This window comes from Bison bison, unplaced genomic scaffold (assembly GCF_000754665.1).
Source record: "Bison bison bison isolate TAMUID 2011002044 unplaced genomic scaffold, Bison_UMD1.0 scf7180017864270, whole genome shotgun sequence".
NCBI lineage: Eukaryota > Metazoa > Chordata > Mammalia > Artiodactyla > Bovidae > Bison > Bison bison.
The window spans coordinates 2580714-2591788 of NW_011494842.1; the positions used below are offsets into that span (position 1 = coordinate 2580714).

The 11075-nt window shown below is 37.8% G+C and overlaps 1 protein-coding gene across 1 annotated transcript in view; it reads left to right on the forward strand.

The window, feature by feature from the left end:
• The first annotated feature begins 444 nt into the window (after nucleotides 1-444).
• BMP5 (bone morphogenetic protein 5) overlaps nucleotides 445-11075 on the forward strand; it is a 144673-nt gene continuing 134042 nt past the window's right edge. Inside the window, exon 1 of the mRNA XM_010848537.1 lies at nucleotides 445-1665. Coding sequence (XP_010846839.1) covers nucleotides 1176-1665 — 490 coding nt within the window. The 5' untranslated portion in view covers nucleotides 445-1175. The remainder of the gene's footprint in view (nucleotides 1666-11075) is intronic.

Sequence of the window (11075 nt, forward strand, 5' to 3'; positions counted from 1 at the left end):
GGCTGTCATTAACAAACAACAAATTAATATTCATTTATGAAACTTCCTTTTCTTTTGTAAGAAGTAAACTTAAACAACTTGTAAAAACTAGAAACAACCTCAAATATAGGATAGAGACATCTCATGTTAATTCAGCCACGACCTGAGACTTAATATAGAAATGCACTAAATGTGTACTATTAGAAAAAAAGATCTGAAAGGGTCCTCTATAAAACTGGTGACCAAATTTTCAGTCTGCTGCTTGAAAACTGGCTTTCCCCCACTAGAACTTACATGCTCCATGCATCCCTGTGCTGTGTGAGATGCGTGTCTATGAAATTGTGAAAATGGAGGCTTTTCTGGTAGCAAAGGGGTTAAGTTCTTTTTGCTTTACCAGTTTCAAATTACAATGAGAAGCCTCTTCTTTCCCAGCAGGGTTGTGCTTACATTACTCTTTAGATCTCCCTTGAAGAGGGCTGGTATATTTGTGTCTGCTGGAGGTGGAATTAACACTAAGGAGGAGAAAGAGAGTGAAGGGACTTACAGGAAGGTTTGCAAGTAAATTCAGGAAAACACATTGACTTGAATAGTACAACCTTGAGTCTTGTTTTACACTAAGACGACACAAAAGATGTTAAAGTTATCACCAAGCTGCCGGACAAATATATATTCCAACACCAAGGTGCAGATCAGCATAGATCTGTGATTCAGAAATCAGGATTTATCTTGGAAAGAGCTCAAGGGTTGAGAAGAACTCAAGAGCAAGTGAAGATCACTGTGGGAACTACAGTTTATTAGAAGATCAACTTTCGTTCATTCCAATACCAAAGGCCTGATTATCATATATTGATATAGGAATGCATAGGTCATCTGATCAAATAATATTAGCCGCCTTCTGCTCCATCCATGCAGCAAAAGCTCTTAACAACTGTGGATAATTGGAAATTCGAGTTTCAGCTTTCTTAGAAATAACTACTCTTGACATATTTCAAAATACTGAAAATAGAGCAGGAAAATCAGTGAGAATGTGTGTTCAGAAATGTCACTCTCACTTCAGAAATGAAGAATAGGTAAATTTGTTTTTCAGCTACTGGGAAAATATACCTCCTAAGAACTTAGATCTTTTTTTTTTTTTTTTTCTTTCTGGTAAGAGGACAAGAAGGACTAAAAATATCAACTTTTGCTTTTGGACAAAAATGCATCTGACTGTATTTTTACTTAGGGGTATTGTGGGTTTCCTCTGGAGCTGCTGGGTTCTAGTGGGTTCTGCAAAAGGAAGTTTGGGAGACAATCATGTTCACTCCAGTTTTATTTATAGAAGACTACGGAACCACGAAAGACGGGAAATACAGAGGGAAATTCTCTCTATCTTGGGTTTGCCTCACAGACCCAGACCATTTTCACCTGGAAAACAAGCTTCCTCTGCACCTCTCTTTATGTTGGACCTGTACAACGCCATGGCCAGTGAGGAGAACCCCGAGGAGCTGGAGTACTCCGTGAGGGCGCCCCTGGCTGCAGACTCCCGGGGAGCCAGGAAGGGCTCCCCAGCCTCTCCCAATGGGTACCCTCGCCGCATCCAGTTGTCTCGAGCGTCTCCCCTGACCACCCAGAGTCCTCCGCTAGCCAGCCTACATGATGCCAACTTTCTGAATGATGCTGACATGGTCATGAGCTTTGTCAATTTAGGTATGTTGTTCATTTATTTGTTCATCTATGTTATCGCAAAGTGGAGGTTTTCCTAATGGCTAAGTAGCTGCTTGGTAGGTGGTCATGTTTATGTAAAGTCATTTTCTATAACTCTCCTCTCCAGCTTCTGTTTCCTTTTTTTCGTTGATGTAATATAAGATTTTTGCCTTAGGCAACAGAGTCATATGTACATATATATATTATTTTAATATAGTTAAAATTAAACATGTGGTTTGGGTAGATTTGGGTCTTTTCACATCTTGTTAAAATTTCAATTTTGTTTAAATGTATGCATAAACAGACAATAGTCTAAAGAATTTATGAGGACAGCTAATCTATGGGCCAAATAATAATAACGCAGATATTTACAGATGGAAAGGTAAAAGTGACATTCTGAACCTTTTTTTTGTTTGTTTAGTAATTTAAAAAGCATATAAATGTAACTTAACTGCCACTTAAGAACTCTCATTTCAGGGCAGAAACTACTGTGAAAATATTGATGTGAAACTAATTAAGATCAAATAATATTGTAAAAGATTACTATCAGAGACTTTCAAGGACAGATTCTGAAATTCTGTGAAAAATATTTTGGAAAATAATTTTTACTCTAACATTTTTTTACTAGAATGATTAAAATACATCATACTTACTTGATTTTTTTCAGAGGCAAGAGAAATGCAAAACATGCTATGATGGTCTTTACCTATATAAAACTTTCCTTGTCATATAAGATAAAAATATGTCAATCAAAAAATTATTTAATTAACAGAATTCTTAGAGAATAATTTTTTAAATTATATTTTACTGAGTGCTGATACTGACAATACCAAAAAATTGATCTTGACAATATCAAATGATAAATTAATGCCTTGTTTTCATCTTGCAATATTATTAAAGAGTCTTCACTTTAAAATGATTTTACAAGGGCTGTGGTTTTCCTTAAATTTTTTGGTAGCCACTGAAGGTAAAAGTTTGCTATCTTTAGACTCTAAAAAAGAAACTAAATAGAATCAACAAATGTAATCAATTCTTAATGTTAGAGTTTTTAAAACTTTGTTTTAAAGTGCAATCTGCTTGGAGTTAAAATTGACAGGTTCTATTAGACACTTAATTAAAAACTTCCTCATATATCAAAAAAATATTCTTTGAAAAGTCAGATAGCAACAAATCTTAATGACACATGAAGCTTTTATAATATGTGTTGCTTAATATGCCCCGTTCATTTGCTCTGAGCAATCCTAGTAGGAAGGATAAGGTGCCTGATAAATCATATGTTTCATGTTATAAGAGACAAAGCTCTCATTATAAGCTGTAGTAAGTCATTGGTGGTTGCCTTAATCAAGTGTCCTGGGGGCCTTTTCTTCTCTATGTAATTAACAGGTTCCGTTTGGAACTTTCAAGCCATCAAAATATGTCTTAATTCTAAATTAGTTTGATTGTTTTTTCCTCATAGGAGTGACATGCAAATTTGACTCATGGTATATTTGACTTTGTAGCAATTTCTCAAGATTATTCAATAACTTAACTTTCTTTTTAGTATTTTTATAGAAAAAGTACAATCTAGCATGATTTATATATTCATAAATCACTGAAAAAGCAGTGATTGTTTTATTGATTTATAAAACAATAGCTAAGTCTTGAATCTGTCCTAGTAATATATTATATTACAATTGAATACTTTGATCATTCACAAGAGAAGTGTATTTGTTTTTTTACAAAGGAATGAAATACTATTTTTGAACCCTTGCTCCATTGCTTTTTATAAATTTACATAGAATAAGAAAGCCAACAATAATAATAAACAGTTTTATTCAGGGACTTCTGGGACCATTTTTATCATTAAAGCATATTTATATTTTTAGATCAATAAAATTTTCATTACTTGGATTATAATTACAGAGCAGTAAATTAATTATATTATGAATATAAGTATTAATTTTACACTAAAGAGACAATACTGGGTATGAGTTTCAGAAAATGTTTATTTATTTATTCATATCATGCTTAACTTGCTGAGTAATGATTTATCTTCAGTAATAAACTGTGTTACTTTTTCTTTAAAAATTCCAAACTAAATGTCTCACATGAAATTATTGACTAATTAATTGTGATACTAAGTGAGTTTTTCCTAGGAGTCTCTGAGGAAAATTAAACCACAATTTTATTTTATTCTCTTTAGACTATGCCTTCTAATACAGCCAAAGCTTGAACTCAATCACTACTTAGTAAAAAGCTTTGACTCCTGTATTTCTTCTGTAATAAAATAGGTCAAAGCATACTTATAAAAGGTAAAAGTGTAATATCATTATTAACTGTGCTAAGAATTTCAGTGTTTCTTATAGTAACATTAATTAACAAAGACTCAAGAGGATTTTATTTTATTTTTTTAGTGTCTTTAAAAATATGTATAGAGTGGAGACTGAGGGCAAATGATCAAATTAGCAAGAGGCAAGGGATTTGTGTTGAGGAAGCCACCTGATATTTAAATATGTGAAAAGAATCTGTTGATATTTCCCATCATAAGTTGAATTATATAAAAAGGGTCTAGTAACATCCTTGTTATTCATGCCTGCCTGGGTCATTTTCAAGTTACATAATGGATTTTCTACAATTATCTTGTCATTTAGAAACACTTTTTTTTTTTCCAACATAAGTTTTGCTCCCCAAGAACAATTAACTTTAATTCAAACTGTGATTAATTTTATGTTTATAAGCAGAAAACAGATTGGAAATTACTAGAAGGAAAAATAAAATGTGAATAAATTGCCTCAAAGGCAATGTAATAACTAAATATGAAATTAAACACATTATTCTAATCTGACCTTTAAGTTATTTTTTGTGATTTGTTCACTTTGAAGAAACAAATATTAATTATTAAGTGTGTGAAGAGAAACTTTCTGCCTAATTTTATTCATTATTCTTAGGCCAACTTTTATCAGTCTCCTAGTCAACAGCTTTTACAGACTGATTTCTCTGGTTTGTCCTTAAAACTATTTAATATCAGTGGAATTTTGCTTATTCAATTCAACACTATTTTGTTAGTGACAAAAACATCATTCTGGTAATTTTTTTTTAGCTATCACTTTTTCAAAAATGTTAAGGGTTAGTTTATATATCAAATATCTTTGCAAATGAAAGGAATAATTAGGTAGCTTGTTCGCAATATTTGAGTACATCTCTAGTTCACATAAAGAGAAACAAGCAGTGCATTTCTAAGACCTTTTAGTTAGAAACTAACTTCACTTGATTGCTTGGTTACTGTATAATTAAAATGATGTAACATTTGTAGACATTTCAGAGGAAAGTACAGAAAACAGCAAACACAGGAAATTCACTTCTATATTACTCTTTGTCTACATGTAGTTCCCTGATAAAGAACTTTAGGCTTATTAATGGGCTTTGATCAGTTGGCTTGGAGTCAAATACCTAGGTACAATTCAAGAACGTAAACTCATTCTCATGCATAAAAGTATGAAAATGTGGTGCTTACATTTGTTTTTGTTTTGTATTTTATAACTACATGTTTAGCATGTTAAAGTATGAAATAGAAAAATAGTTTCACAATTTTAAATGAAAGCCTTCTCCCTTACTCTCCCCAATCATTAAACTCTCCTGGTACTGGAAGAAAAAAATGTGCTTATACTCTCAGTTGACAGATTTGAAAGACATCATTGATATTTATTGTTGGTTTTGGCTGACTCAAGTGCCCAGTGGAGAGGAATTTATACACAGATCTACCTAAAGAAGCCTATCTATGTAGTCCCTCCAACAGGGTTATTAACACTTGTGTAACATAAACACACCTATAAACACACGCAAGTTTTTTTTCTTTTTTTGAGGAAGGGGGGATGGGAGGGGAAAAAAATCTAAAACCATTATAGTACATATTCAAGGTTTATGCCTGGAATAACAAACGCTAATATCGGGTGAAATAGTCATTTTTTCCCCACTCTTCACTTTTGAAAAGAAATTGCTGAGGGTGGAGACCTTTATCTTTTTTCTCCGTGAACTCCTGGCATTCTTGACCATGCCCCAGGGGGGGACCCTGTTCTTCTCTAGTGCTATGTCCTTGTTGATGGACGGCATGGCTGCAGAGATAATTATAACCATAGTTTAATTAGAAGTGTTTTGCAGGTTTGAATGGTCACTCACAAATTGCTAATTTTAGAAGTTCGATCAGGAGTCCCGGTTGGAGAGAAGGTATTGACATGACGACCCACTCTGGAGGGCTTGGGGCGGCTCACACGCCGCCTCCAGCTCCTTCCCTTGCATCCTTCCATTTCTGCGGTACCACCGCCCTCTCTTCTTTGCCTCCCCCCTCCCCCACCCCTGTCTTTCGGCCTTTCCTCTGGAGTTCTAGGGCCTCTCCAGCTCCAGGCTGTCTTGGCATCCCTCTCCTCACTGCCCCACCTCTCCTGGGGTCTGCCTTTGGTCCTTCTTTCTTCATGGCTGGAGGCTTAGATGAGCTGAAAATCAATTTGTCACAGCTCCATAATTGAGGTACAGTCTCCTGTTTTCTCTCTCCTCGAGAAGGAAAAGGATACTAAGGGCCCATGGCAGCCTAAAGCTGCCCAGGGCATTGGAACCTCTCCAGCAGGCTGTTGACTCCACTTTAATTGCTTCTCTACCATCCCCATTCTTCCTTGCCTCCTCACCTCTCCCTGAAGATCTCTGGACTATATTTAATTGTTTGTGCCTCTCCTAATTTATAACACTATTAAAATTTAAAAGGAGGAGATTCAAGGACAAGTGTTTCAAAAGGGAAAAACCGCATCACTGAACAAAAATCACGCTCATCAAAAATGCAACTCGGTTTTGCGTTAGAAAACCCTTTGACTGATAGAATTTTTATGGAATACACGTCGCATGTCTGAAGAGTGATGGTTTCCTTTTTTGAGTTGAGGAGAGATGTTGAGAAAATATAAAGAGATCAAGAATAAACTGGTGGAGGCAGGGAATAGGGAGGATGAGATGGAGACAGAAAAAGTATTTTTCTAAAGCCCTGGAAAGGAGGAAAATGAATGGAATGAGTGTGAGGGGCCGCCTCTGGGCCTCGCAGGTGGAGGCTGTGGGGAAACCCTCCGTCCGCCTCATCCTGAGATGGCAGCTCACGCCACATCCCCAACCGCATCAGCTCCGGGGGAAGCCCTTTCATCCTTGCAGACTGGAATACCGAAGCGGGGCGGAGGGAGGGGGCACTCAGTGTGTGTGTAGAAGGAGCACACAGACGGGCCACTCACATTTGCAGTCATAAATAATGTAGTAACTCAGCTTGAAAAAACCACAGGTTCAAGGAAGAGGCTTCCCTGACGCAGAGAGGGGCTGAGATCAGAGGAGCCACTGAAAGGGTGGGAGGGAAACAATGCGTCCCTTGTTCTAGGGAATATTTATGAGTGCTTCTTTGCACCTTCAGTTCATATTTTATTGGCCGGGCTGTGGGGTTTCCCCATTTGCTCATCCCTTAAAATAATACCCTTAGCTAAGATAGCCTTTAAAATACACCAGTTAGTCCTGACAACTGGCTCATTTATTCGGGGAGAGGGAAAGGGAGCTGCTGAGATGCCCATGTCTGATGGGGATGTTTAAGATCCAGTCCTGGGTCTTAAAATTACAGCTCAGATAAAAATCGTAGTGGGAGTATTCACCTGCCATTTTCAGAGATGTTTACAAGAATCTATGGAACCAAATAGTAACCCAGGTTTGTGAGAGTCTTGTTTTAATGGCTGTGATAAAACTGATAATATAATAAGGTATTATGGAAACAAAATCTGTTGAAAAGTACAATGTTCAAACTGAAAAAAAAAATCATTTGTAAGTTAGTAAAAAGTCTGCTTAGTGGTTTGAGGAGAAAAGGAAATAAACCTTCATAACCAGAGAGTACATATACTATACTTGAAAGCAGTGAACTACCCACCTATTGTAGAGAACGTAGAAACCCAGATCTTGTATAAAGTTGAATTGTTTGGTTGGTATAGAAATTAAGCCAAGGTTTAATTATTTTATAATTTCTAAGATGATGAAGATCCTTGGCTTCACAATGATGTGTCCTTGCACTCTATTTTCCCTAAACAAGGCAGTCTTGGGAATTGCGTTACAAAAAGAATGCTGCGTTTTAGAAATAAATCCATCTAATTACATTATCTCTTACATATCGTGTTTATTTAACTTCTTTCTGGAAGTAAAGAACAACTTTTATTGTGCCTGTGGTTTAATCGCTTTCTTGAAGTTGTTTGCAATAAAGAAAATAGTTTAAAGAGGTCAGATGCAAATCTCATTTAGATTTTATGCAGGCCTAGAAGACATGTCAACATTAAAAGATTTATTAACATTTACAAACCCCTTCAGCTATGCTGTCTTGATATGAGAAATTCAATATTATTTGTTGTGCACAGATTTCCTGTCCTTAGTGTAACTTTGCAATTAGCCTTCCTATGCAGGGAGATGGAGTCTATTTGCAGAATCCTAAAGTCCATGGTATATTACTGCTCAAACAGCTATTAGGTTTAATTATAAATGGAATCTAATTGCAGAGTAGCAGAGAAGAAGCCAGAATGCCTGTATTAGAATCCCATAGGCTACACTTTCTTTCAGGGTGACCTCAGGCAAGTTATCAATGCTTACATTCTCAAGGTGCCTCTGGTTCTTTGACTAAGAAGTTCTAAAGATAATAATAACAGCTTTCTCCTTGAGTGTTGAGAGAATTAAATGAGTTAATTACATACAATTTTAAGAAGAGTATTTGGAGCATGCTGCTGCTGCTAAGTCGCTTCAGTCGTGTCGGACTCTGTGAGACCCCATAGGCGGCTGCCCACCAGGCTTCCCCCTCCCTGGGATTCTCCAGGCAAGAACACTGGAGTGGGTTGCCATTTCCATAGACCTCTTGAAATGGCAGTGATTGTTGTTGGAATTGCATTTGTAGCCAACATCTGTATTGCATTTGCAGGAGCCGCTAAGTATTTGTGGAGCCCAATGTAAAATGAAAATGTGGGGCCACTTGTTTAAAAGTTGTCAAGACTTCCAAGATGGTGGCTGCAGGGTATTAGACCCAGCATAGGGCCCTCCTAAGTGCATATTTGATGACATGTAACACTAGCAGGAATCAAGCCCTATTCATCTATTTTTATCCCCAGTGGAAAGAGACAACTTGCACAAACGGAGGCATTTGTGGGGAATTTAATTAAGGTTATAATGTTTCTAATGTAGTGGGTGGGGCTTTCTGGAAAAACTGGAGATAATGCAGCACCTAGACTTGCAGGGGAGCCTTCCTTGTCAACTGCTGGGATGGGATGGGAGCAGAAACAGCTACCAGCAGAAGAGCTGTAGGAGAAGGCACCCTAGTGGGACTGGTGGTCTTTGTGAGAGGGGTGCCAGGCAGCCAACTCTAGGTGCTCAGCAGGGAGCGAGGCCTGGGAGTAAACAGCAGACTTCACTCCTCTGCTGTCTCTCCTGTTGGCTGATGGTCACTGAAAGCCCAGGGTCATGGGGCCCATTGGATCGGCTCCCGAAAAATCAGCTTCTTGGTGCAGACAGCTGAGCAGAGAAATGTGGAGAGTGGATCTTGAGGCATAAACTGAAGATCTCTGGGACAAATGGATAAATGCATATTGAGTGTTTAGTCAACAAGAGTTCTAGAATCAGGCCAATGTACAGGTTAATTGCAAAATTTAAGAGATAATGATTTACTGTGAGAGCTGATTACATCACAAGTTGGTTGAGTGGCAAAAACAGGCATGGGATGCTGAAAAAAGTTCTTAAATTGTATCTGGATCTGTCATTTTATATTATACATTAAAAGTATTGTATAGCAAACTAAAATTAAAATCAAAGACCCACAGGAACTTCCCTGGTAGTTGAGTGGTTAAGACTCCAAGTTTCTAGCGCTGGGGGTGTGGGCCCAATCTGTGCTGGGGAACTAAGATCCCACGTGACAGGTGACATGGCCAATTATTTTTTTTTAATTAAAAAAAAACAAGTAGTAAAAAAAAAGCAGAAAACAAACCCACAATATAAACAGTAGGCTACCATTGCCAATCACAAAAACTCAGTATAGAAAATACTAGCGTAAATGCAGGGAAAATATAAAGAGCAGTATATGTTTGCAATCTCAGGTCTGTTGATTCTCAATCCTATGTCATTCTTCCTCACATGGCCCATGAGTGTGTGACAGGTTTTTAAATTCTGAGTGGAATCACATGATACCATCTACAGTTCCTGTTGCAGGCAGAAATCATTTCAGGAGGAGGTAAATTAGAATAATCGTCTTTTTCTTTGCTACCTCTCTTCCCCCCTGGCAGAGTTCCTGTGACTCCCAGATGTGTAATTTCATGGGGGAACAGGTGTGTCTGCTATTTAGTTCTCATAAATAACCAACCTCTAAGCCTGGAGGCCAGAGCATCCCCTATCCTTTAATCCCAGATGAGCATCGAGTAGAAGAGCTTCTTCCCAGTATAGACCCTGCTCCCCTTTAAATTGCCGAAGGATGGTTGATTTTAACCTGAGTTTACTTCTATAATTGTCAAAAGCAGAGGAAGAGAGAGTTCCGTTTGGAAATGTTGTAGGCTTCTCAGCAGATAATCTTCATGTAGACATTGATGACTAATTTCATGAGGAAATAGTACAGGTCATCATTTATATGGGCCTTATGGTTAATATTTTGCAGATGTTTTCTTTGCTGAGAGTGAGGACAGGTTACTTAGTCTCCTAACCATCTCAGTAAAATGTTTTGGAGTCGGAATGGCTTGAATACCAACTTTGCATTAATACCTGCATGTGCTGCTTCCCTGGTGGCTCAGATGCTAAAGAATCTGCAATGCAGGAGACCTGGGCTTGATTCCTGGTCAGGAAGATCCCCTGGAGAAGGGATTGGCAACCCACTCCAGTATTCTTGCCTGGAAAATCCCCCAGACAGAGGAGCCTGGTCGGCTACAGTCCACGGGGTCGCAAAGAGTCAGATACGACTGAACACTAACACACACACATCTTTGAACAAATTATTTCACGTCGTTGGGACTGTCGCCTTGTCTGTAAAGTGGAGATCATAATACAGAATTGTATTAATAGTTAGAACTTAACAAGGTGGGATTATAGCTCTTTGAGCCAACATGAGCTAAGGATGAAGTTAACAGCTACTGTAACAACTTCTGCTCGAGTAAGGTCCACGGGGTTCTAATGCTGGGGTTGGTGTTTTAAGCCCAGTCCACCAGATATCATCAGATCATTTTCTAACTGAAACTGTGGGACGTTACGCACATGAATTTTGCTCTATCCAAAAGAAAATGAAGTGGAATTTTCAGGGACTCTGTCTTCAAGTTGGACAGTTGATGGACTCTGCTCAGTCCTTGGGGTGTCCAGGGAAATGTCAGTCCACAGCTGAACTTTTGGGTAACTGGGAAGTCTCCCTGTGATCATCT